Genomic DNA, 27,701 nt, shown 5'->3' on the forward strand with positions numbered 1-27,701 from the left:
TGCTCCGCCGCCTCGGCCGGAGGAGGCGGAGCGGGGAAGGGGTGGGGCGCGCTCGCGGCCCTGCCCAGCGAGGTGGGGCGTCGAACCCCGCCCGGCGCTGCCGGGGAGAGCGACCAGGGCCGGCCTGCCTGCTTGGGGACCCGCCGCCTCCGCCGCCGCCGTCATGTTTTCCCTCCGAGCCCCCAAAGCCACCTTCAAATCGTACCTGTTGCCGCAGGTAAGCGCCGCGGGGGGGGGAGGGGAGGGTCCCGTCTCGCGCCCCACGGCCCGGGGCCGCCTTCTTCACCCCCCCACCGTCCCCCCCCCTCTTTCCCTCCAGGCCCGGGGCTGCCCCCAGGGGGGGTCGGCTCTCCCTCCCGCCTCCCTTCGTCCTCCTCCGGGTCCGGGAGACTCACCTGTGCGGGGACAGGAGGGGGGCTGGAAGGGACTCTTTCCTCCCCCCCCCCACCCGAGCAGACCCTCGCAGCCCACCCGGGGGAAGGTTCCCTTTGCAGCCGAGCCCCTCCATGCCCACCCCTGGGTGTGGGTGGGGGTCTTTAAAAGCCCCCCCCCCCAACCTCCTCTGCAATTGCAAAAGGTGGCGGTGACTCACCTGCTCGCCCAGACGCCCCCCTTCTCCTCCCTCGGTGATCCCTGGGTCCCTAGAAAGGAAGACCCCCTCCCCCCCCCACAAGAAGACCCCCTTTTCCTTCCCCCCCTCTCTGGGCAGGGGTCCCCCCCCCCGCATTAATTGCAGGCAGCCCCGCGATTGCAAGGACGGGGAAGACTCCCCACCCGGGGTGGGTGTTAAGCCCAGGGTGCCCCTCTCACTTAACCTTGTCCTGGATGGTGAGTGGGTGGGTGGGGGGGTCTCTTTGGAAGCCACCCCTCTATTCCAGGCTTGGCCATAGAGATACTTGTGCTGGACCACTGCCAACCCAGGGAGATCTCCAGTTTAACATCTTGTGTTTACACACACACACACAAACACACACACACTGCAAAAGTGTGCATGGGTTTCTTTTAGCAGGGCCGGTTTATTCCTGTTAGCAAAGCTGGTTTTCTTAAGAGCCGCTTAGCCAGGAGAAAAGGCCAGCCAAGCATCAGGTGGCAATTCTGAAAAGTTAAAAGTGGGGGCGAGAAGTTAGTCCATTGGATTGATAAGATCTGAGGGATAAACACACCTTGAGCCACAGAGTTTGCCTTGCAGGGATTTTGTGCCTTTGCAACATTAAAGAAAGAGGTGGAGGGGTTTTTTTTTGGTCATAGTCGCCTAATGAAATAAACGCCCTGGAAAGTAAAATTCGTATTTAGCCTTGTGGATGTGCAGCTCCTCCTCATTTAAATTCTCCAGTTCTTTAAATTCACGAGAAAGTCAACCCAGAGGTTCAAAATCCAACCGAGACTCTCTTTGGAAAAATAAGATGCTCCTGGATTAGGGTTTTCGTTTACGGAAATGCCCTGTTTTCATTGTCAGGCTCAAAGTGTGCATATAACTAATTATTGTAACAAGCCAAGGAGTTATTTTTGGAAAGGGTACTTCAGAATGAAAAGAGCCTTGAGGGTAAATAAAGCAGCAAAGCTTTATTGTTGGGGGAAGCCTCTGAATTCCAAAACGTTTTGGATGGAGTTGGCTGGTTTTAAAAGAAGGGACACAAAGAAAATTCGGAGAGACAAAGGAAAGCGGACACCAGGGTGGCTCAAACCGGCTGGGTCACTTTTACGAATCACTTAATGCTCCAGTGTTAGGGTGGTCCTTTCTGAATTCTGTGGTTGCTCTGTCCCTACAGTTGCTTCACTTTAAGACTTTCAACACCCAGAATCCCCAGCCAGCCCAGCGCAGGTAGACCTCAACGCACAACCGCAATTGGAACTAGTTTTTCTGTTGTTAAGCCAGGAAATGGTTAACCTAAGTCATGCCCAATGTTAAGGACCTTTTTTTTGGCCATGGTTGTTAAGCAAATCACTGCAACTGCTCAGTAAATCACCTCGTCGTTAAGTGAATCTGGCTTCTCTCCCAACTTCTGTGGTGGGAAGATGGCTGGGAAGGTTGCTGTTGGTGCTTATGTGACCTCCAGGATGCTGCAAGCATCCTAAATTCCAGTTGCCAACCGCCCAAATTTTAAATCACGTTGTCTGGGAATGCAGGAAAAGTTGTATGTGCGAGGACTTTTCCCCCCCCAATGCTGTTGTAATTCCAAACAGTCGCTATATGAGTCAAGGATGACCTTGCCAATTACCTCCACTAGACCGATTAGATCCCACAGATTAGGCCTCCTCCGAATTCCATCCGCCGGCCAATGCCGACTGGCAACTACCCGGAGGAGGGCCTTCTCTGTGGCTGCTCCGACCCTCTGGAACGAACTCCCCGTGGAGATTCGCACCCTCACCACCCTCCAGGCCTTCCGCAAAGCCCTTAAAACCTGGCTATTCCGGCAGGCCTGGGGCTAAAGAGCTGTTGCCCCCGTCTCGAATGGTATGGCTGTCGTATGTTTTAAATTATGTAGTGTTATGCTTTGTTTTTTTTAAAAATTTTTGTCTGTATTCCCCTTCCCTGGTTGAGTTGTGAGCCGCCCTGAGTCCCCTCCGGGGGAAAAGGGCAGCATATAAATGTAATAAATTGAATTGAATTGAATTGACCTGAATTCAGTTTATTTTATTTATTGTGGCATATTTTTGCCCTTCTCCTCCTGTTTTTCAGGCTGAAGACAAGATCATTCCGGAGCCCCGACTTAAGAAACTGGAGCCTGCCCTCCTACCAGGTAAACATTCCAGACAGGTGTAAACATTCCAGACTGAGCCTTTTAAGAGATTGCAAGACTCCAGTTGTTCCTTAAGGGCCTGATTTCCTTTTTCGGTGTTTGTTGCTCCTTTTCACAAACCACAATGTTCCTCTCTTCCTTTGACTGGCCAAGCACGAACGTTGTACCTCTGTGGCTCTTTGTTCTACCTATTGCAACAGGTCACCTGTCCAGTTGATTTTCTCCCTTCGAAGGCCCTCTGGCTTTCAGAAGCGGTCCTTTTTAAACGATGCATATTTGGGATTTATTCGCCAAACCTGATCATCTGCTTTCAAGCAGACGGCTTCTTCCCACTTCCACGAAGGAAGAAAGGAGAGCTGTATTCCTTTCTTTGCCAGTTGGCACTGGGCGCAAAATTAAAGCGCCCGGCAGGCTTGTGACCTTTACTTCTGCAAATAACCCACGGGGATGGAGGAGGATTGTGCCTGCTTTAGCCTGACGGTGCAAAGGAGAGGGATTTTCTCCTCTCCAGCTGCTCGGTTATCTGCTATAAAATCCCCCAAAGCTCATTGCAGACGGAGAAGCTGCTTCCTGCTACGAATCGGGGAGACAATAAAGACAATCTAACAAATGTCTGCCAATATTCATTGGCTGTTTCTGGACGCGCAGATATTTTGCATTAAACTTGCAAAGAGTTGAATGCAAGTCGAGAAGAGAGCATTGAGTGTTGAAGATGTTTTTCTTAACGCTTTCTTGCTCCGAATGGTCGGTTGGAATAAGAATTCTGTAGGCTAAGGCGGTGTTTCTCAACCTCAGCAGCTTAAAGTTGGTGGACTTCAACTCCCAGAATTCCGCAGCTAGTCATTTGAAGATGGCTGGGGAATTCAACTCCCAGAATTTCCCAGCCAGCAACTTGGGTGGGTTTCACCTCCCAGAATTCTGGGAGTTGAAGTCTACCCATCTTAAAAGTTGCCAAGGTTGAGAAACACTGGCTTAGCCTATCAGTTGCACAGAGTGACGCTTGGGTAGATTTGAATTTGGGGAGTGACTTTTGAGTTACTCGAGCAAACTTTTAACTAAATAATCATGCCACCAGCAGAGAGGAGCTTCCCATGCTTGTCCCTCTCTTGCATTGATGCCTTTGGTTTCTCTACCTATGTCCGTGGGTTTTCCTAGTACTGGCCATGGGAAGAGAGTGAGCAGATGCTAAGATCTCAAAGGAATCTTGTCCAGACAGGCACCTTATCTTGAAAATCCTAAGCCGGCCATAAATTTTAAAAGGATGATGTAATTTTTCAGAGAAACGTGGCCTTTATGGGGAATGTGGTTGCGTAACAAGGGGAGAGGGGGAGGCAGTTGTGAGCTGGAGAGAGATATTCCTAAATTCAGTTGCCTGAAGGGGAGAAGAGGACTTTCTCGTGCTAAATGATTGGGCAACGTAAAAGGAAAAAAAATACCCTTTTTGAGTTAACTCTGATTCCTTATCTCATTCTGGCAGCCTTGAAGGTCACAAGTGGGCCGTTTCTCTCCTCCCTTCTTGCAACCATGTCCTCCCCACTTTTGCAATGCTTTTCGTGAAGCCTGTTAGATCTGCAGTTATTGAATTAATCCCCAGCTTTTTCAAGGTTTCTGCAGGTAAACTCCATAAGGTGGCCAAGAATATTTAGAATAGAATAGAATAGCAGAGTTGGAAGGGACCTTGGAGGTCTTCTAGTCCAACCCCCTGCCTAGGCAGGAAACCCTACACCATTTCGGACAAATGGTTGTCCAACATCTTCTTAAGAACTTCCAGTGTTGGAGCATTCACAACTTCTGGAGGCAAGTTGTTCCACTGGTTAATTGTTCTAACTGTCAGGAAATTCCTCCTTAGTTCTAAGTTGCTTCTCTCCTTGATTAGTTTCTACCCATTGCTGATTGTTCTGCCCTCAGGTGCCTTGGAGAATAGTTTGACTCCCTCTTCTTTGTGGCAACCCCTGAGATATTGGAACATTGATATCATGTCCTTCTTTTATTCTAGGGATATCATTGTCCCTAGTCCTTCTTTTTGTTAAACTAGACATCCCCAGTTCCTGCAACTGTTCTTCATATGTTTTAGCCTCCATTCCCCTAATCCTCTTCGTTACTCTTCTCTGCATTTGGTGGGCATCTCCATGAGGTCACCACAGCAAAGCTCCATTGGCAGGAGATTGTAAAGTTAGGGTTTTAAGCACGTTTCCCACCCAAATATTATATAATCCTAGCGGACTGCTGTGTGTCCAGGATCGCCAGCTAAAATCCGCAAGATGCCAAGATTTGCTTACAGTAGCCTTCCAATCAAACAGAATTAATCAGTCTAATCCGTGTTCCCTCGCCTGGTTTTACCTGGCAGAGCTGGCATCAGTCTTGCAAATCTGGAAGTTCAAACTTCCACCCTGGGACTTCTAACTCCCAGAATTCCTCAACTAGCTTAGTTGCCAAGTTTGAAGACACACACAAACACACACACACCTCTGACCTAGAATGTGAGGTCCATAGAGGACTTTCCTCTTCATTGCTTACTAAATGGACTTTCGCTGTGCCTTTAGACATCAGATATTTTTGTTGGCAACGTACCCATCAAAACATTGACAGTAGAATTGCACAACATCAACTTAAAATGCAGAAGGGATCTGTGAGCTGTGATTGATCCTACCCTTCTACTTCCCTAAAGCAGTGGTTCCCAAACTTGGCAACTTTTAAGACTTGTGGACTTCAACTCCCAACTCTGCTGGCTGGAGAATTCTGGGAGTTGAAGTCCACAAGTCTTAAAGTTGCCAAGTTTGGGAACCACTGCCCTAAAGAATGAGCAAAGGGAAGGCTTTAACGTTCCTTTAACAAAGCTTTAACATCGGTAGGTAACAGTCGTTCTCCACTGTCAAGTAAAGGAAGGCCTTTCTTTCTCCCTTGCTTCTCTTGTCGAACGCTAAGCAGATATAAAGTTTATAATCCTGCAGCCCAAGGGTGGCTTTGCAGAAGCCAGATTCTTTGGCTGGAATTTCCTTTCCCACCAGTTCTTTTGTTAAAACAGGAGGGTCAAATCAACAAGTGCATTTCAACCTCAAGGAAAATGGTAGCACATCCCGAAAACACAAAAGCTTGGGGCAGACGCCTTCATTCCACCCAGAAAATGCAAATACGCTCCTATTTATAGGCCATTTTCGGCATGGAAGTCTTTTCTGCAGAGTGAATGGTGTAAATGAAGTTCAGAAGCATTTGGGGTTCAGATCTCCACCAACTTACAGAAGGGAACCGCGACTTATTTCACCCCCAGGGCTGACTCCGTTTACTGACCGTGAGCCCCACTTCAAATTTAAGGTTTACCATATTCCCCCCTCCCTCTTTTCATCTCTCCTCAGCTCCGCATTCCAGCCTTTTTATGTCAGATGCTAACATGTTGATATTTCCTGTGTTAGACCTTTCTGGAATTTCCTGGTTGATGTTAGAGAAGGACGATGCTCAAGTCGGGTGTTAAATGAGGACAAATCTGAGTTCGATCATTGTAACCAAGACTGGAAGCCTCTCTCGTTGCCAAAACCCGTCCCTCTCTCTCTCTGTCTCTCTGCCCAGCTAAATCGTTCCCTTTCCTTTCAGGAACGCAGCATCTAATAAATCCGGATGAATAAATAAACACATTGATGTGTTATGAAATTCAGATGCTGCCTCCGCTTCTTAATAATTTGCATCTGAGCCAGAGCTCCAGTTTCCCAGCAAATCTTTGTTCTGGATTATTTGTGTCTTTGATTTACATGCCTCTCGCCGAGGACTTTGTGTGGCTCTTAAGTCTGGTCTGGATTCTGCCGATATAATTTGTGTTGCTGGGTGTTGTTGGGTTTTTGGAAAACAAATGCAGCCTCTTTTTTTTGCCTCTGACATGTTTGAGTCATTTGCACATGATTATCATTCAGTGCTTGGAACAGCTTGTGCTTGCAAAACGGAAGGAGAATGGTGCCGGACTGTGGCTAAATTTAGACAATGTTCAATTACCTGCAAATAGAGACTTTTCAGATTGAATCGAATTGTTCCTGAAAGAGCATTTTTTCTCACTTTCGGTCCTTATAAGTTTGAGGTCGGGGAATAGAAAAATATTAAAAATAAACTATTCTTTTGGATTGGCATTTTATGAACGAGGAGTAAAGCTCAATTAATTCTTTTTTTAAATATATATATATTTATAAATTTTTATTTTAAACACATAAGCACATCAACAAAAACAAACACATAACTTACAAACAACATAGGAACAGTAAGTTCCATCGTATATCATACCGCAGTTCCGAATCGGTTTCTTTGCAGTTAGTGTTTTCCCTACTATACATTTCTATCTTGCGTTCATAATCTCCTTATTCGTTATCCATTTGTATGTACATTTCTTTATTTATTTAAACTTAGCTACTTATGACCAGATATTATTTACCTCTATTATGCTATATATTTTTACTGTCATTTATTCTCTTACAGTTATAGATATACATTCACATAAAAATAAGATGACTGAAAGGCGAAATGAAAATATGATGTAAAATGAACTATGCATAACAGGAGATGTAAAAGGGGGAAACCCGGACAATGCTTTTGTTTATAAATATGTAATAAAAAATTTAAAAAAACTTAAAAAAAAAAAAAAGAACCGCTGATTTCATCCAGGGATCCGGCTAACTTTCTTTTCTCTCTCTCCAGGCGAAATTGTGGTCAACGAAGTGAACTTTGTGAGGAAATGCATCGCAACGGACACCAGCCAATACGACCTCTGGGGGAAACTGGTCTGCAGCAACTTCAAGATATCCTTCATTACAGACGACACTCTCCCTCTTCAGGTCGGTCGGATGCCGCGATCAGAGGTGGGGGTGGGGGTCACCCAAGAAACTGTGGTTTAACTTGGCAAAATGTCTCAATCCTCCAGGTTGTCCTAAAGATGCTCTCTCTTTCTTTTTTTGGGGGGGGGTGTCAAAAGTCAACAGAAACTGTCTTGCTTTTTTTCCCTTGAAAATGTTTCGCTTCTCCTCTGAGACACAAACACACACACACACCCGTCCCAGGACTTCCAGTCAAGGGGTCAGTTCAGTCAGAACTGCAGAAGCTCCTTGGAAGCGAAGTGAAACATTTTCAAGGGGGGTGGGTGGGAAAGAACACGAAAGTCCAGTTGCCTTTTGAAAAAGCATCTTTGTTGTTTTTTGGGGGGAAAGTTTATCTTATTTTAATTTCATACATATAAGCACAAGTCTACCATTACATCTAAACAGAAATTATTTTGAATTGTCCATTATTATATCATTCCTTAATCCAGAACAGCTATCCTTTGCTCTTCTGCTTTCAATACACCCATATTATACCCTGTTTTACCGCTGTCCTATCTCCTCTCCCTCTCTCCTCCTCCGTTCCTCCTTTCCTCCCTCTGCCATCTCTCTCTTCTCTACTCCCCCTACCTCTCTCCTTCTCCTCTTCCCACTCCTCCTTTCTCTCCTTCTTCTCCTCTCCCTTCTACTTCGCTCTCTCCTCTCCCTCTCTCCTCCTCCGTACCTCCTTTCTTCCCTCTGCCATCCCTCTCTTCTCTACTCCCCATACCTCTCTCCTTCTCCTCTTCCCACTCCTCCTTTCTCTCCTTCTTCTCCTCTCCCTTCTACTTCGCTCTCTCCTCTCCCTCTCTCCTCCTCCGTACCTCCTTTCCTCCCTCTGCCATCTCTCTCTTCTCTACTCCCCCTACCTCTCTCCTTCTCCTCTTCCCACTCCTCCTTTCTCTCCTTCTTCTCCTCTCCCTTCTACTTCCCTCTCTCCTCTCCCTCTCTCCTCCTCCGTACCTCCTTTCTTCCCTCTGCCATCTCTCTCTTCTCTACTCCCCCTACCTCTCTCCTTCTCCTCTTCCCACTCCTCCTTTCTCTCCTTCTCCTCCTCTCCCTTCTACTTCCCTCTCTCCTCTCCCTCTCTCCTCCTCCGTACCTCCTTTCCTCCCTCTGCCATCTCTCTCTTCTCTACTCCCCCTACTTCTCTCCTTCTCCTCTTCCCACTCCTCCTTTCTCTCCTTCTTCTCCTCTCCCTTCTACTTCGCTCTCTCCTCTCCCTCTCTCCTCCTCCGTACCTCCTTTCTTCCCTCTGCCATCCCTCTCTACTCCCCATACCTCTCTCCTTCTCCTCTTCCCACTCCTCCTTTCTCTCCTTCTCCTCCTCTCCCTTCTACTTCCCTCTCTCCTCTCCCTCTCTCCTCCTCCGTACCTCCTTTCTTCCCTCTGCCATCCCTCTCTTCTCTACTCCCCATACCTCTCTCCTTCTCTTCCCACTCCTCCTTTCTCTCCTTCTTTTCCTCTCCCTTCTATTTCCCTCTCTCCTCTCCCTCTCTCCTCCTCCGTACCTCCTTTCTTCCCTCTGCCATCCCTCTCTTCTCTACTCCCCCTACCTCTCTCCTTCTCCTCTTCCCACTCCTCCTTTCTCCTTCTCCTCTCCCTTTTTACTTCCCTCTCTCTCCTGTCTTCTCTCTTCCTCCTTGCCTCTACCTTTCCTTTCCACTCTCTCCAGTTTAATTGACATGGGTTTAACTTGGCAGTTAAACTGGGTTTCCCCCTTTCTCTTTTGTAATAGCCCCATGTGTGGGATCCCCACACGTGGCCAGGAGATTTCCTCTCGTAGACGAGTAGAGGAAACCCTCTTTGAACTCGGCTTTTTAAGTCCTGCTGTGCAATTCTCAATTTTGCAATACAGCGCAGGGAAATCACCCGATCGAAAGTCTCCAGATTTTGCAAGCTTCTTGCTGCCTGGTCTAGTTAACTCGCTTCCCTGAATTTGTTCTTTGGAAGTTTAGCAAAGGCAGATAGTTATTTAGGGTTTGTTTTTTTTGTGGGGGAGAGGATGAAAGAAAAGGAAGCAAGCACTTTTTAAAGAAAAGAAAAGGGGATCTTTAAAATATATAAGCCCCTGGGGCAGGGAGGGGGGTTGGGCTTACAAGACCACCCCCCCAAGATCCCGGGTAGCCCTAGGATTCTGCACATAGGTTGTTTTTTTTTTAGAAATATCCTTATATAAAACTTTGCAATATGGATCTAGACCAGTGTTTCTCAACCTTGGCAACTTGAAGATGTCCGGACTTCAACTCCCAGAATTCCCCAGCCAGCATTCGCTGGCTGGGGAATTCTGGGAGTTGAAGTCCGGACATCTTCAAGTTGCCAAGGTTGAGAAACACTGATCTAGACGCTGAAATTAAATAAGGACCTGCTAGTATAAATAAGAATGGAACCACAGGAAGTGCTTTCAAATGACTTTGGAAAGAATCCCAGTGACAGGTTGAGATTTTGAGATGGAAAATCTGGAATCCGACAGTATCTGGGCAGCTGCACTCACATCAGCTGCGAGTCCAAACAGCCAGGAATCAGGGATGGGCGATCTTAACAAAAACCATAACTTTTTTCTTCGAGTTTAAATCGTAATATATGTGACACTGGGAATTGCAGGAGTCCTCAACTTACGACCGCAATTGAGCTGAAAATATATGTTGCTGAGTGAGACGGTTGTCAAATGAGTTTTGCCCCACTGTTTTGACCTTTATTGGCATCGTTGTTAAGTGAATCACTGCAGAACCCAGCTTCCCTGTTGACTTTGCTCATCAGAAGGTCGCAAAAGGGATCCCGTGACCCCCCGACACAGTGCAACTGTCGTAATTCGAATCAGTTGCCAAGCATGGGGATGTTGCAACAGTCAACAGTGTGAAAAACAGTCATAAGTCACTTTTTTCAGTGCCGTTGTAACTTCGGTCACTAAATGAACTGTTGTAAGTCGAGGACTACCTGTATATAAACTGTTGTGACTCAGCAGCAGTCTTCTGTGAGTCTTTTCGGGATGCAAGATTAACGATGCAGCCTGGGCTCGTTAGTGGGGTTTTGGAGATAAAAGGACGGATGGTGTCACGCCCTGGTTGCAGGAGTCAACGTTCATTCATTCGTGCAACATTGATTGATCATCGGTCGTGGTTTATTTGAAGGACACTTGGAGAAGTGATTGGCTTTCTGTAACCCTGATTCAAGGATACACTTGGAGAAGTGCATTGCTTGTAAGAGTTTTGTTTTGCATTCTTGTCGGAGACTTGTATTTATGTTATTTTTGGGCTCGCAGCCAGTCTGAGCCGAGAACTGATAAAGAAAGTTCCTTTTAAGTTTGTTTGCCTGTCATCTGTTAACAAGCGGTGAAGGGGGGACAGAACAATAAACTATAATATTTTATTTTTATTTATTTTTTAAAATAATGCCCACCTTCCCTATAAGGCGAGTCTGGACATCTAATAGCATTTTCTCTCCCTCCCCCCAAAGAAAATCCATAACCTAGCTAATTTTGTCCTTTGTGCAGCAAGACACAACTAAAATTAACGACCTGCATGTGTTTATCCTGATTTACTTTCTTCTATTTCAGAAGTTCCAATACAGAAATCTTCTCCTCGGAGAACACGATGTTGCCTTGACATGCGTAGAACAAATTGTCACAGGTAAAGGACAAATCTATCTATCCTCTCTCTATATATATATATATAAATGTATGTGCATATCTGTGTGTATATGTATGTTCCAGCATAACTCTGTAATACCTCAAGCAATTTCAACCAAAGTTGGTACACAGATGACTTACTCTCTAGAAACAAATACTGTGTGGCTAAGACACCACTTACACCCCTCGGGGTGTCTGTTTGCTTAAGATATAGCCTGTTGTGCCTTCAAATGGCTTCTACTGTACAGCACAGTGGAGTTGCTATGGTAACGGCTCCACAGTACTCCACAAGGGGGCTCCCTCTGGTAAGGGAGAAAATCCAACATTAGAAATTACGTTTGGTCCGGATATTTTCCCCCTATAAATAAATACCCAGGCAACGCCAAGTTATCGGTTAGTGAGTTACTAAAACGCTCTACTAGTTAGGAACTGAGTGCAGAAATGGATAAATTGCAGAAACAAAAACCCATATTAACAGCCTTTATCAAGCATGAGCTTGATATGTTTTTGTTTTAAAGGAAAGTTACGATCTCTCGCGCCTCTTCCCTCCTTTTCTCCGCAGTGAACGATACCAAGAGGAAGCAGAAAGTCCTGGGCCCCAACCAGAAGCTGAAGTTTAACCCAACGGAATTGATTATTTACTGCAAGGACTTTCGGATTGTCCGTTTTCGTTTTGATGAAGCCGGACCGGAAAGTGCTAAAAAGGTACCTGTATCTCGAATATCTAGAGTCGAAACAGCAGGCAGAGGGGAAATGTTGAACGAAGGAAATGCTTTTGCAACGGCGGGAATGAGAAAAATATGTTTAAAAATATGTTTTTTTAAAAAAAGACACCCCTAACACCCCTTGGGGTGTGTGTTTGCTTAAGATACAGCCTGTTGTGCCTTCAAATGGCTTCTACTGTACAGCACAGTGGAGTTGCTATGGTAATGGCTCCACAGTACTCCATAAGGGGGCTCCCTCCACTCATCGAATAATAGAAATTTAACAAACAAATACTCAATCAAGAACTGAGATCTGGGATAAGGCTCGACTCTCCTCTCATCCCCCGTTCCTCAGAAAAGCAGTTGTAAAAATTCACAAGTAGCTTCTCCTGGCTGGTTGGCGTCAAGGATTTTCCTGGCAGATCATTCAACCTCCTCCTGCACGTATATAAAACCTCCCAGATGAATCTTTGAGCTTAGGTTTAAAAAAAAATAGGAGGGGGAAAGAACCAGAACAAGAAGATCATTGAATATAGTATGTGCCTCTAGTTGGCACCTTGGTTTAAATTTCTCGTACAGCTGTGTGTTTAAGCAAGGATGGGTTTTTTATTTTCTCTCCAGCTGCTGGAAACTGTAAATATCTTAACATCCTGAAGCAGACATGGACTGAGTTAATCTTATTTAATGGTCTAAAATAGATTTTTTTCCCCCTCACCTCACAAAATGTGAGCATAGAATACAGAGAGGCACTGTCAGCGTGTTCCTCACGTCGGTGTTTCCAAATGTTGACCCTGGCCAGACTCACAACACGTATAGTGCAAATAATCTGGGTTGTGTTACTTCGGGCCCTTTTGTACAAATCACGTACCTGTGAACTTCTGCGCACACCAACAGCGGAATGGAAGACTACACGTGTCAAGGAGTGAGAAATAATTATTTCTGGCTCAGTGGCTAAGACGCTCAGCTTGTCGATCAGAAAGGTCGGCAGTTCGGCGCTTCGAATCCCTAGCGCCGCGTAACGGAGTGAGCTCCCGTGACTTGTCCCACCTTCTGCCAACCTAGCAGTTCGAAAGCAGGTAAAAAATGCGAGTAGAAAAATAGGGACCACCTTTGGTGGGAAGGTAAGAGGGCTCCGTGCGCCTTCAGCGTTTAGTCATGCCGGCCACATGACCACGGAGACGTCTTCGGACAGCGCAGGCTCTTACAGAATGAGCACCGCCCCCTAGAGTCGGGAACGACTGGCACATATGTGCGAGGGGAACCTTTACCTTTAACATGGTGGATGATTAGCTTAGAAATCTGGGCAAAAGCCAAGCGTTACATGTCCTTAGCTGGTATATTTTGGATTGCTTCCCATGTCAAGATTTAGTTTGATATCCTCATGGGTGGACTAGCTTGTTAGTTTCTTGGCACAGAGAGAAGTCCTGGCAGCTCCCATATTTCCTTATGATTTAATCAATGCAGGAAACACATAATTCTTTTCATCCGAGGGAACATGTAAACAGGAGGCTTTGACCCTCCTCTAATCCTCCAAGACATCTTACCAGCTTTTGGCTCGATTCTTTTTCCCAGCCCACGGCTGATTTTTTTCAGCCGTCAGAATAAGATCAATGTGGCTCTGATCCTTCTTAACAACCATCTGCCTGAGGAGCAACCTGGAAGCCGCTTTGACGATCGGCTGCAAGATATTTTTAGCTAGAAGACGAGGTCCATGCCAGAGACATCTTCTCAGCTTTCCATGTCACGCCTGTGTTTCTGCTCGCCCCAGTTCTCTTGGGTCCTCTGCGGTGGTATTGATGCTACTCAGGCTCCAGGCCTAGTAAACATGGTTAAAGGCAGGATGTGGTTCGTTTTGATTTGGGCTTAATGACTTGACGTGACCGCGTTATTTATTGACTTATCAAATAAGCCAGGCTTAATTGAATATCAAATCTAAGCCTTGTTCGGATCTTCCAGAAAGGGGCAGATGATTGCATGAATAGCCTTCCAGAGGAGAGATGAAAACAGAGCAGGTTGTCTACAACAACAAGGGTCTCCAACCTTGGCAACTTTAAGACTTGTGGACTTCCACTCCCAGAATTCCAAGTTTGAATACCAAATTTGCCAAGTTTGGGGACTTCTGATCTAAGTGGGGAGATTGCAGAGGAAGGGATTATAAGAGAGTAAATTATGCTGGCTGGGGAATTCTGGGAGTTGAAGTCCACCGGTCTTAAAGTGGCCAAGTTTGAAGACCTCTGATCTAAGTGGAGAGATTGCAGAGGAAGGGATTACAAGAGAGTCAGTTATGCTGGCTGGGGAATTCTGGGAATTGAAGTCCACAAGTCTTGGAAGTTGCCATGTTTGGGCACCCCTGGTCTACAAAGACAGTCCAGCTGAGCGGTGCGGGACACAGAAAGCACAATTTTTTCTTTTGGATCTCCTGTAGGAATGGTTTTTTTTTAAACACCCCCCCAAACCCTGATTCTCAGCTTATTTCATCTGGGCTGCTGAATTCTCAGAAAGTAGGAACTGAAAGTTGAGGCGGTCACTTTCAACCCAAGATATTTTTTTCCCCAAGCTTCCCTTTTCTTTTGCACCCTAAGCGCTTCAGAAAAAAAAACAACAAGAACATGATTAATCCCTGAAATATTTTCTCTCGGTAGACGGGAAAAGAAATGTTGACCTTTTTTCCTTTTCCACGACACACAATGGAAGCCATTGGCAGCCTCGGCTACTAATAAGAAGAGGCATCCATTAAAACCCACGACAAAGGCGTTACTGTGTGCAGTTGCCCTTGTGAGCATCAACAGCTAACAAGTTAGACGTTTTTTCCCCCCCACTGGGTGTGTGGGGAAGGAAATCAAAGTTGCAAGCATTCCTAGAGGCAGGCCATTTCTGCTGACTTTCGTGGCTGTTTTTCTGCCCCTTCTTCGTAATTTCTGAAAATAATGCCTAAGGGGTTCTGGCCAGCTTGCTCTCATCTAAAGATTCTTTCTCCTTTCTTCTTCAGGTGTGTCTTGCAATAGCACACTACTCACAACCGGCAGACCTCCAGCTCCTTTTTGCCTTTGAATATGTGGGCAAGAAATATCACAATCCAGGTAAGGGAGACCCTTTGAGACGCCAGGTGCGGGGGTCTTTTTAAATCGAATCCTGGAGATTAACTTGGACGGAAGTTATTTGCTGGTGCCAAGAAGCCGCCTGGCCTTGTGCCAGGGATAGTCTTCCTTCTGCATTCATCCGATTTGGTAAAAGTAACGCAGAGGAAGATTTAATAGAAGGCAATCCCTGTAGCTCAAGGTTGGAAGTTCGCAGAGTTCTTGGTGATCTCTGAGCTCGGTGGTTTTCTTGCAGATGTTTCAGGATGCAACTGGTGTCAAGGTTCCAAATAGCATCCAAAATTAAATCCACATCCAAGGCAAAGTATGGCTCAAAAGTTCCAATTTATTAAGAGAGCCATGTTGGCACATCTGGGAAAACCTGAATCTGAAAGCTTCCCGGTTTTCCCCCACCCAGTTGAAAGTTCAAGATCTTGCATCCCCACATCCACAAGTCTATCCCATGGTCCAATCATCCACTCCCATGCTGGCAGTTCCACCCATCCAGTTCCGGTCAGGTGCAGAGACAAAAGATGACCTTGGCTTTCAAGAAAGAATGTTGTTATGGCTACATAGCATCTAACTCCGTACAATCCCCCACAACGGAAAATGCATAGTAGAATAATAGGAAGTGTGGCAGGCCAAAGACCCACAAGAAAAGATGGCTACAGCCCTGACAACTAGGTCATGTCATCAATGAGAATCCAACTCCACAGAGAATATTCGATAGCCACAAATGTATCAGTTCTTTCTGTTTATGTGTCTTGGTTAAGTGGGCATCTGAATAAGTCCTCCCTTTGGTTGGTGATTGGCTTCTCTCCTGGTCCAGAAGGATTTTTTAAAGGTTGTCTTCTGGAGACTCAACCACTTTCTGCCCAGATCTTGGCTATTCCTGTTGAGTTGAGTGACAACCATCTCCACTTAGTGGCCAACCTTATCAGTTACTTCCATTTTCTAGAAATGTCGTTGGGGTGTCTAAATGTCTACAAGTTTCATTACTTCTAGAACTTCTTCACTGAAGACCTTCAGAATAATCTCTGGAGTTCAGGAATGAGCTGATTCGAAGGTCAACCCATTAGTTTTATTCTGTATTAGACGCAGCTATTCTAGGAACAAGTGAAACGGAGCCATCCCAACTTTTAACATGAGCCATACCGATTCCGCCATGAAGTTATGGAAGACATTTGGTCCTATCAGAAACTTGCAGATGGGCAAACGGACCCACAAAAACCCCCAAAAAGTCACAGCCCCAGACCGGGAGAAACAGTTAAAGAATTGGGGAAAGTTAGCCCGATGATCACTGCAGTTTAAAAAAAACAACCCTCACTGAGGTTTACGGTATTTCAGTTCATCTTCTCTGAGGTGGCGCAGTGGTTAGAGGGTGCAGTACTGCAGGCCACTTCAGCTGACTGTTATCTGCAGTTCAGCGGTTCTAATCTCACCGGCTCAAGGTTGACTCAGCCTTGCATCCTTCCGAGGTGGGTGAAATGAGGACCCAGACTGTGGGGGTGATATGCTGGCTCTGTAAACCGCTTAGAGAGGGCTGAAAGGCCTATGAAGCGGTATATAAGTCTAACTGCTATTGCTATTTCTATTCTCCTTTGTTAAAAACCACCACATTGAATGTTGATCTCTCTCGGTTTTCTTCTAAAACCCCGTCCTTCGGTGCGTTTCCACTCCTCTGAAATGAAAATACACTGCTGGCTTTGTTTCTTACAGCAAAAAAGGTGAATGGAATAGACCCCGGAGGAGGAGGCGGTGGTTATGGTATTCATCACCAAACTCCCCTCTTTGAAACCTTCTCCGACTGGGATAGAGAGATCAAGAGGACGGGAGCCTCCGAATGGCGCGTCTGTTCCGTGAACGAAGGCTACATGATATCCACCAGGTAAATCTCGATAAGAAAGTGGCAGGATCTGTGGGAAACGTAGCACACCGCCTCTTCTTCCCATCAGCTCTTCCCTTCAGAGATAACAACCCATGTCTATTCAGAAGGAGAAAGTGTGTTTGGGGGGCTAAGACGTCTTGTAAGGCTCCTTATTTTTAAAAACTTGGGTGTTGTAGCCCGCCAGTGACCGGAGGAGCTGGTAGCAGATTTGGAGAATGAGGAGGTTAGAGAGGAACCTGGGCCAGTCCTGGAGTCTGGGGAAGGCTCTGATGAGGGCTCTGTGTCAGAGGCAGAGAGAGGGCCAGAACTGTATGCCAGTTATCAGCTGCTTTCAGAGTCAGACATCAGTGAGGCAGACGAACAACTGGAGCCTGTTTCCAGTGTGTGCATGCACAGAGTGGCCAGACGAAGAGAACAGCTAAAGAACAGGGGTCGACTTGGGAATAAGGCCACAGGTGGACGGTGAATGGCCCCTCCCAGAGGAAGTAAAAGAGGAGTGAAAGGGGAGTGGAGTTTGCAGGAGACTATTAGTTCCCTTAATTGGTGTGGGACTCTCCGAGACTCCTTGCCAAGTTTTGCAGATCTCGGCCTGGCAGTCCTCCAAGCCAGGTGAGGTCTGTGGCTGTAAATCCTCCCTTGAAAGCCTTTGCTGGCTGTGAATGAGCAGAATTCACAGGAAATTAATAAAAGGGGTTTTTGTCGGGACAAGGACTTTGCCTCGGTCAGAACATTGGGTTGGAATTCAAGTGACCGACTTCACACTTTCAAAGATGAGTGGTGTTTTGTTTTGTTTTTCTGTTTCCTTTCTGAAGTCTTCCAGAATATTTTGTGGTCCCCTCCTCTCTGGCGGATCAAGATCTGAAGCTGTATTCTTACTCCTTCACCGGACGACGGATGCCAGTAAGTGCGAAGATGAAGCGCGATGGCCTTTTCTTTCTCAAGTGTCAAAAGAGACAGAAGGGAGGGGGGGTGGATTATCAGACTGAAGGGAATGGAGGCTGGTCAGATGGGTTTGTCTTCTTTTAGCCAAGGGGGGGGGCTGTGCTTCTCCCCCCTCCCCCCCACTCCCTGCAGTGCACTTTGGGATCCAGAAAAAATCAAAAGTTTGGTATTTTCTAACAAATTTTATTAAAAGGCATAAGCTTCTTAAATCTGTTAGTTGGAAAGGGTACAGTCTGGTTCTTGATGTTTTGACACCATAGATCAGTGTCCATAACTCTTGACAGCTTGAAGATGGGTGGACTTCAACTCCCGGAATTCCTATGCTGGCTGGAGATTTCTGGGAGTTGAAAGCCACCCATCCTCAAGCAACCAAAGTTGAGAAACACATCCCTAGATTAACCCTTCTCCTACTCTGAGGACAACTAGGAAGGCATACAACAGAATGAAGGTGTGTGAAAGAGAAGGAGAGGAGGGTGGAAGGGAGAGAAAGAGAATGAGAGAGGGCAGGAAGGGGAAGAGAAAGGATAGGAGTAGGGGAGAGGTAAGGGAAGAAGGAAGGGGAAGGAGGGGAGGAAGGAAGGAAGGGAGGGAGAAAAGAAAGGGAAAATAAGGTGGTGTTACAACAGGTACTAGGGATGGTAAACAAAACAACTCAAACTGTATATTATAACCTTTTAAATGGAATAACAAAAGTATAAGAATGGCAAAGAAAAAGAATAACTATGTGAATGTATACCTATAATTGTATGTAAGAGAATAAATGACAGAATATAAAGCACAACATAGGTAAACAATATTTTGTTATAAATAGCTAAGTATAAATAAAAATAGAATTGTACATAAAAATGGATAACGAATAAGGAGATTATGAATGCAAGATAGAAACATATAGAAGGGAAAACACTAACTGCAAAGGAACCGATACGGAACTGCTGTATAATAGAGCCGAGGTGGCGCAGTGATTAAATGCAGCACTGCAGGCTACTTCAGCTGACTGCAGTTCGGCGGTTCAAATCTCACCGGCTCAGGGTTGACTCAGCCTTCCATCCTTCCGAGGTGGGTGAAATGAGGACCCGGATTCTTGTTGGGGGCAATATGCTGACTCTGTAAACCGCTTAGAGAGGGCTGAAAGCCCTATGAAGCGGTATATAAGTCTCACTGCTATTGCTATTGCTATCTTTCTTCCCCCAACTTCACAATGCAACACACCAACACTTTACAAACACACCCATGGGGCCACCCATTTCGGCTCAGCCAATGCTATATAAGTCTAACTGCTATTGCTATATGATGGAACTTCTTGTTCCTATGTTGTTTTAAGTCATGTGTTTGTTTTTGTTGATGTGTTTATGTGTTTAAAATAAAAATTCAAAAACAAAAGAATGAAGGTGTGTTGGGATAGATAGACAGACAGACAGACAGACAGACAAAATAAAACAGTAGCCAAGAGGGTCAAGAGCCCTCCCAAAAATCAATCCAGGTCCCCTACTCTTTGCCCTATTATTAAGCCTCTGAAAAACCCACTTTCAGCAGCTCAAAGGCACTTTCTGAATCTTCCATCTGTTACAACCCCTTGAAAACCAAGATGGATTCATAAGATGCCGTTGGGATACGTGGGACTTAACCCCCTCTACCTTGGTTTCCTAGATGTGGTGTTGGAACCATTCCAACGGGAACGCTCTGGTGAGGATGGCCCACATCAAGGACAGCCTGCAGCAACGAAAAATAGACCAACGGTAGGGATTGCGGTGGCTGGCTTTCACTTATCATGTTTTCAATCTAACTTTCTTCCCAAGATGATGAAAGCAGAGAGACGAAATAAAAGCAAGATCAACCATTGACCAAGATGGTTTAAGGCGGGAGTTGGGCTTCCAAGGTCCTTTCCAGCCCTATCATCCTGTGTGATGGGCTCCTCTTAAAGCCACCATCTCCCTCCAGATAACCAGTGGTGAAAATTGCAGATATATGGATGGATGGATGGATGGATGGATGGATGGATGGATGGATGGATGGATGGATGGATGGATTTTAGAGCATCAAATTGAGGAGAACTGATTTATTGAGTTTAAGGGATATACTCATAAATCATTTAACCCTGTTTCACATTGTCAAGTCTTCACAGAAAGACTAGAGAGTTGACTTTGGGTTCTGAAGTATGGTGTGATGGGGGTCACTTCTCTTACCCACCCACCCCTTTCTGTGCCCATCTGGTGCTTCTTAGCAGGGTTTTTTTTGAGCCTGCGGTTGGGTGTGCCCAACCACAGGATGCAGCTTGGGGAGGGAGGGCGAGTTTGCAGCTGTACTCCGGGCTGAGAAGGGGCTTTGGGGGCCAGCTGTGGGGTGAAGCTGTCACGAGGCACTTCTAAAGATGTCCTTGCTACGATTCCTTTTCCTTGTAGGATTTGCAACGCCGTCACCAGAAGCCACCCCCAGAGGAGCGACGTTTACAAATCTGACTTGGAGAAATGCCTGCCGAATATTCAAGAAATCCAGACGGCCTTTCTCAAACTGAAGCAGTTGTGTGTGAATGGTAATGCCCTCCGAACCTGGGTTGGTCCTTGTGTTGCCAAAGAGGCAGAAAATCTGAGACGAGCAGATGTAAAACATGCAAAACATGTTAAAACTTCTTAAAGACGAGTTCAAAAAGGATTTTTGAAATAACACGGAGCAGCATCTGGTAGCAACCATTCTCCAATCTTATTAAGTCATGGGATAAGAAGAAGAAACGGCTTCTTCCGTGTTTTCTAAATATACACCCCAGATTAGGTTTAATTCTGAAGACCCAGAGAACATAACCGCTGGAGGATTGCAATATTGCAAAAACTTTCCTTCATGTCACCTGGGAGACGAATGTCCAGATTTGGCTCCCATCTCGGCCTAAAGTTTTAAATATATACAGCATTATTTGGGGGGCAAAAAATTAATCTGGTTAATATTTACCATATTTTTAGTAAGGCCACCCATAGGTTTAATGTTCTGACAGAGGTATCCCAAGAGCATGAAGCAAACTCCTTGTCCTGACAAAAAACCTTTTTATTAATTTGCTGTGAATTCCGCTCATTCACATCCAGCAAAGCCTTTCCAGGGAGGATTTACAGTCACAGACCTTATCTGGGTTAGAGAGCTGACAGGTTGATATCTGCAAAAATTGGCAAGGAGTCTCGGAAAGTCACGAACCAATTAAGTGAACTAATTGTCTCCTGCAAACTCCACTCCCCTTCCGCTCCTCTTTTATTCCCTCTGGGAGGGGCCATTCATCGTCCACCTGTGGCCTTCCTCCCAAGTCAACCCCTGTTCTTTAGCTGTTCTCTTCGTCTGGCAACTCTGTGCATGTGCACACTGGGAACAGGCTCCAGGTGTTCATCTGCCACACTGATGTCTGACTCTGAAGGCAGCTGAGAACTGGCATATGGCTCTGGCCCCCTCTCTGCCTCTGACACAGAGCCCTCATCCGAGCCTTCCCCAGACTCCAGGACTGGCCCATGCCCCTCCCCAACCTCCTCACTGTCCGAATCTGCTGCCAGCTCTTCTGGCCGCTGGTGGGCCACAACACTTAGTTGAAAGTTCTGGAGGGATTTGCACGCAAGCCTTCAAGGAACGTGTTCATCACTACTACTACTCATTCATGATTAAGCAACATGGAACCTCTTGTGCTGTGACTGTTTTTCAAAGAGAGTCCTCTCACTCTAATGCTGGTATTTGAAAATAATTTCTCTTTTTCTCTCTCAGAGCCTTTTGAAGAAACGGAGGAGAAGTGGCTGTCCTTGCTGGATAATTCGCGTTGGCTAGAGTACGTGAGGTAGGTAAAGTGGTTGGAATCTTCTCTCCAGGAAATCTGGAGGGCCACTTCCCATAAAAACAATGTCAATTAAAGAGTTAGACGTTATATGGCTTGCAAACGATCCACAGAAAGAATCTTACCTACACCAGTTGTTGTTAATTGCGAAGTCATGTCCAACCCATCACTGACCCCCTGGACCACGTTCCTCCAGGCCTTCCTGTCCTCTACCATCCTCTGGAGTCCATTGAAGCTCACGCCGGCTGCTTTGGTGACTCCATCCAGCCACCTCATTCTCCGTTGTCCCCTTCTTTTTCTGCCCTCCATCGTTCCCAGCATGAGGCTCTTCTCCAGGGAGTCCTTCTTCCTTCTCCTTAGGGGGCCAAAGAATTTGAGTTTCCTCTTCTAAAGAGCAGTCAGGGTTGATCTCCTCTAGGACTGACCGGTTGGATGGCCTTGCAATCCAAAGGACTCGCAGGAGTCTTCTCCTGCACCAGAGTTCAGAGGCCTCCATTCTTTGGCGCTCAGCCTTTCTTATGGTCACCAATTGTAGAAGACCCTAATTCTGAAAACCGGAATCTCTTTCTGGGGAAATCTGCATTGCCAGGCATTAAAGCTAAACTTTCTGGAAATGATGTGTGATAATTTAGAGCTGTACGTTCATCTAAAGTAATCTAGATTTTGGGATCTCTTGATCTAGAATCTTCCTGAAGCTTTCTGCAGAACTGGTCTACATGCTGGACAGCAAACACGTTTCAGTAATTTTGCAAGGTAAGCTAGTCTATTTTGAAAACTCACGTTGATGCTCATGTAACATCCTTTATGTGGCCTTAATTAAACATTTATAGCAAAAATAATTACTTAAGGGAGTGTTGACACCGTAATCTGAGTTAATTCTTCCAGTTCTTTTGCATAGACTTATCTTCACTCCATGCCATGAAGAGAACTCTGTTCTTCTCTCATCCAGCATTCATCTGGTATAGAGACACGTTAAACCAGATTAATTGCATTAATTGTTGACCTTCGGCATTTGAAGCTGGTTTCTGTCAATGTCCGTGAAACTTCCTCTGCAATGGATGTTCCTATTTCTTGAGGGTCGCCTGTTGAGCAGGGACTCTGGTTAAGCTACACAACCCCGGGAAGCAGTTTTGTGTTAACAACGCATCTGTTCTTCCACAGAGGAAGAAGGGCGAGACCTAAGCTGCTGTGTGGCATCTCTTATCCAAGTGATGTTGGATCCTCATTTTCGGACCATCGCTGGATTTCAGAGCCTGATTCAGAAGGAGTGGGTCATGGCAGGACACCCGTTTCTGGACAGGTGCAATCACTTGAAGAAATCTGACAAAGAGGTAATAGGATGAAAAAAACCCTCAACTTGAAGAAATATCTAGGGGTAGTTAGCTAGGCATTTCTCCACCCAGAAAAGGTAATGATGTGATGAGTTCAAGAGGGGAGAGAGTTGGCAAGGGACACGGGGGAACAGGGGACAAACCCAGCGTGCGTTGACAATCCTGTTTGCAGCTTGAGTTCTTGTGAGTCCAGGTACAATCAATGGAAAAATGCTTTGGACCAAGACATTTAAGGGTGGAATTTAGTGAATCTACCTTGATCTTCCCACTGAACAAATATATGAAGTGCCAAACCTGCTTCATACTTGGATGGAAACCAGAGAGAAATCCCACAGCTGTTGGGGACACTAGGAAGTATGAAAGGACATCATTAAAAAAGTCCGCCAACTCACGGTTGAGTCCATGAAGTCAACAAGAGTTGAACTCAACTTAATTAATTAATTAAGATTAGGAACAATGTAAACTGCTTAAGTTTGTGTAATGGTAAGAAGCTGAGTTCAATGCAGAGATTTTACTGACTTTTTCTTTCTTATTCTTTTTTCTTTTCCCTGTTTTTTCTTTACCACTTCTTTTTTCTTTTCTTTTTTCTTAACTTACTTGGTTTTAATACATTCTAGACTGTGTTTGATAAAAAGCTATACCGGGTACGGGCTCTGGGTAGTCGGAAGGGGGGAAGGGAGGTGGGGTCATAGGGGGGAGTGGGGAGGGGGGAAATATAGTTTGTGCCAGTTTTTAAAACAACATGAATGCACTTGTATACTGTTGCCTTTTTTTTTTAAATTTTAGTATAAAATAAGAAGCTGAATAATAGTAGAAATACACCGAAGTGAGGAGCAGAGGGAAAGAAGAGGGAGGGGCAGAGAGGGAGTGAGAGAGGAATGGAAGGAGGGTGAGATGGAAGGGAGGGGGAGAAAGGAGCGTTAGAGGGGGAGGGGAAGTAGGAGAGGGGAATGTTGGAGGGGAGAAAGGAAAGTTGGAGGGGGGAGAAAGAAAGGGTGTATGGAGGGTTGAAGTGCTATATTGGTTTTGTATTTTGGGGAATACAAGGAGGGTTGTGTTTATTGCTCAATGTTATATGGCCTCAATCATGCACAGTATATATGTGAATGTATGAAATGAAAATGAAAAATGAAATAAAACATTTGAACACAAAGAGTTGAACTCAACTTGAAGAAGCTTTTTATTTGTTTTGCAATCAGTTTCTGCAGGGGTTTTATGTATCTTAACCAGTTGTCTCCTCCTCCCTCTAGTCTCCGTTGTTCCTGGTGTTCCTTGACTGTGTCTGGCAGCTGCTTGAGCAGTACCCGTCGGCCTTCGAGTTTTCCGAAGCCTACTTGACCATATTGTTCGACAGCACACACATCTCACTGTTTGGTACTTTCCTCTTCAATTCTCCACATCAGAGAGTGAAGCAGAGCACGGTGGGTGCAACATACGGCCAACCGGTGTTAAGAAGGGCCAAGCCATGGGGCAACATTTGAAATGTGCCAAGCGCTTGGCCTTACCTGGAGGCAGGAGAGTTTCTGTCGTGGTAGCTACAGGTGGGACGGCTGTTTCTGAGGATGGCATGTTGTAGTTCAGTGGAGCTTTTTCCATTGTGTGGTTTACACCCTTCAAGGAAAGGGTAGTGTGTGAGGCACAGAACCTTTTGTGCTGTGGGATTGTGACGTTGCTGGACTTTGATTTTAACCTTTATCAGCCCTTAGAGTGGACTTAAATCTCAACTCCAGGAAGGGAGCCTCCGTTGCGCATCTTTTGACATGTTTTCATTTGGTTGCTTCCAGGAATTCGCCATCAGCAAAAATATCCAGCTGGGTGACGAGAAAGGCCTGAAATTCCCTTCCGTTTGGGATTGGTCCCTTCAGCTCACACCGCGGGACCGCCTGTTGTTCCACAACCCCCTGTACATTGGGAAGAGCACACCCTGTGTGTGCAACGGGACCGTGAAATCCTTTAAACGATCAAAGGTAAGGATGGGGCAAAGTGACCGACTTGTAGGACACCCATTTAGGCGAGTCTCTTTCAAAGCATTTCCTTCCTATGACCCCTACTGGGTGGTCTGTGTGGGACTCGTCAGGATCAGAAAACCAGCTCCAGGCAAAGGTTATTTTGATTTGAGATTGGCTGCTGTCGTAACAACTTTGCAAGTCTGATTGTGCTGGACTTTCCCCCCACTCTTATACTTCTGTGAATTAGGGAGGTTGTCAGCGTTCGAAGTATCATGTAGAATTAAATCAGAGTCCAAGGCAAAACGATCCTTAAAGTTCCAATTTAATAAAGCAGACATCTCAGCACATCTGTGTTAATCCCAATGCTGGAAATGACATCAGAATCCCACCCAGTTAAAAGTTCATGATCTTGTCCCCACACCCACAATCCATCACATGGTGCAATCTTCTTCTTCCACGCTGGCGTCTCCACTCAGCTGCTTCCGGTCAGGTGTAAAAGTCCGGAGACAAAAGACGACCTTGGTCTTCTAGGAAAGAATGACAACAATACATTCCACAATCCTACTCCTGTCTATTCCCCCATCCCATCAACTATACTAAGGAAACAGCATAATGAAATAAGAGAAAGTATGGCAGGCCAAAATTCTAAAAGGAATATAATTGCAGGCCTGGCAGAGGTGTCTATTTGAGCCTCTTCATAATATTATCTGCCTGTTGCACACTTTAGGTGTGTTTCACCTATCACTGCTTGTATATCTCTTTCTCTCTCTCTATGCAATTGAACTCATGCTAGCTGGGGAATTCTGGGAGTTGAAGTCCACATGTGTTAAAGTTGCCAAGGTTAAGAATCACTGCTATCCATTGTCTGCCTCTCCTTAACAACAGATGAACTTGGCCTTTCCTGACAGATCTTTCATGGTCATATGGGATCTCAATATGTTGCTAGAGGTCTTACTTTAGGGTCCTGCGGGGGGACGTGCAGAATTCTGGACTCGATAGCCATGGGCCATACCTGCAATTTCCTTAATTGCATTTCTTGATTCACTTAGCATGGATCTCATCATAATCTGGTGCAGTGAACAATGGGAAACACAACCCATCTTATTCCCCCTTTCTCTCCCCAGAAGAACTACAGCTCAACCCTCAGAGGCTTCCCATCCTCCCTCAAGAACGGCATCATCAACGAACAAGACTTTTTCCCCAGAAGGAACTCCCTGATCCTCAAACTAAGACCCGACTTCCTTCATCACATGGACAACACTACCAACGGCATGGAACAGTATTTCCGAGACTGGTTCTCCAAGCCAGCGGACCTTCACGGCGTGATCCTACCCCGCCTCTCCGGGACGCAGATCAAACTCTGGAAACTCTGCTACTTCCGTTGGGTCCCCGAGGCCCAGATCAAGCACGGGGGTTCCATCACAACCTTCCACAAGATCTCTCTGTTGGCCGACGAGGTGGAATCCTTGAGCCGGAGCTTGAGGCAACACAACGGCAACCCCCCGTTGTTGGCCAACGCATCCGAGCAGGACCAGAGTCGCCTGTATTTCCGAGCCCGCGGGCTCAATGACGGCCCCGCCACGCCCGACTTCCTCTCTTCCGCTTTTCCATTCTCCCCCGTGGGCAACCTTTGCCGGCGCAGCATCCTGGGCACGCCTCTGAGCAAATTCTTGAGCGGTGCCAAAATCTGGTTGTCCACCGAGACCCTTGCCAACGAAGACTAACCCCTGGGAGCGAACGGAGACCGAAGAAACATCGGTCTTAATTCGACCACCGCTAGCCAGAACTTTATATTTGATGTTTTTGCACAAAGTATTTAAAGGCAAAATCCTCGTGTTTTCATAATGCACAGAATATTATTATTATTATTATTATTATTGTTTTGTTTTAACGTTGCAGCTGATCCATTGATGGGTCTTTTTCTTAGTTCTTCCTGCTGTCTTGGTTGATAGGGAACTTGATTCACACACACACACACACCGATAACACCCATACATCAAACAGCTGGGCATTGTGTTTAGTTTCTGTTTGTGAGGTTTCCTCTTTTGGAGTTGCTGGCTGAAGCCTGCAGCTTGACAAGAGGAAGAGAAATAGCAAAGAAAGAAACAGAAAGATTTGCAGGGTGATTTAACCAGCGCAAAATACTGGAGCAATATTTTACCCCCTTCGGTGGTAGAGCAATCCCATGAGGATTTCAGAGTTCACATTGCTGTGAATTTCAGCCAGAAATTTAGCCACTTTTGCCCTTCCATTGAAGTAAATTAAAAATTAAGTTTAGGCCTCCCTTTTTGCTCATCATGGTTACGTTTGGCCCAGCTCTCTATTTTACTTATTTAGGGTTTGAGGTTGCCTTGTAGTTTACAAAAATCTGCCTCCCGAATTGCGTACGCTGCCAATGTGTTGTTGCTGGTGGGACGGTTGGTGTCTCTCAGCTGATTAGAATCGGGAAAGAAAAAAAACTAGTTGGAAAAAAAAATCTTACAGCCTTAACCTGGTTAAAGGGCAAAAAGAGAAACGGCTGTCCACATCGGCTCCAGACATCGTGGTTTGAGACTGTTCTATCAGCACGTATGCAAAAACAACCTTTTTAAAAACACTAGCCTTAAAAGTGCCTTTTTTTGCATCGACGTTAGTATTTTTCCCGGAACTCAGTTACATTCGTTTGATAAGCTAACATTCTGCCGCCCGTTCCCGGTCTCCTTCGTAGTGATTGCTGGAGGTGCTTTAAGGATTGTGATCCTCTAGCCAGGGAAAGAAATCTTAACTGACAACTCTTTTGAGTATTACTGACTGTGAATGGGGCCTCGAATGGGCTT

General features: G+C 45.8%; 1 protein-coding gene across 2 annotated transcripts; it reads left to right on the forward strand.

Annotated features, from left to right (window-relative positions):
* On the forward strand, positions 1–27,352 carry LOC116519094 (myotubularin-related protein 10-like). Of its 2 annotated transcripts, none has more exons than XM_032232774.1 (16): positions 1–217; positions 2,681–2,741; positions 7,416–7,552; positions 11,127–11,199; positions 11,761–11,903; positions 14,892–14,982; positions 16,699–16,867; positions 17,680–17,767; positions 19,457–19,545; positions 20,209–20,339; positions 21,539–21,608; positions 22,288–22,358; positions 22,767–22,936; positions 24,187–24,357; positions 24,721–24,903; positions 26,010–27,352. In XM_032232774.1, exons 1-16 carry the CDS (start codon positions 164–166, stop codon positions 26,607–26,609), a joined length of 2,301 nt encoding a protein of 766 aa, XP_032088665.1. In that variant the 5' UTR covers positions 1–163; the 3' UTR covers positions 26,610–27,352. The 2 variants fall into 2 exon arrangements, with proteins under 2 accessions (XP_032088665.1, XP_032088666.1); XM_032232775.1 differs by having other exon boundaries at positions 26,013–27,352.
* The last annotated feature ends 349 nt before the right edge of the window (positions 27,353–27,701 follow it).

Source organism: Thamnophis elegans, chromosome 16 (genome assembly GCF_009769535.1).
Source record: "Thamnophis elegans isolate rThaEle1 chromosome 16, rThaEle1.pri, whole genome shotgun sequence".
Taxonomy (NCBI): Eukaryota; Metazoa; Chordata; class Lepidosauria; order Squamata; family Colubridae; genus Thamnophis; species Thamnophis elegans.

Excerpts from the sequence above, each read along its gene's own strand:
- LOC116519094 (XM_032232774.1), top strand. The coding sequence starts at position 164 with ATGTTTTCCCTCCGAGCCCCCAAAGCCACCTTCAAATCGTACCTGTTG. Across the intron at positions 17,768-19,456 it reads TCACCGGACGACGGATGCCA|ATGTGGTGTTGGAACCATTC; the intron begins GTAAGTGCGAAG and ends TTGGTTTCCTAG. Across the intron at positions 20,340-21,538 it reads GAAGCAGTTGTGTGTGAATG|AGCCTTTTGAAGAAACGGAG; the intron begins GTAATGCCCTCC and ends TTTCTCTCTCAG.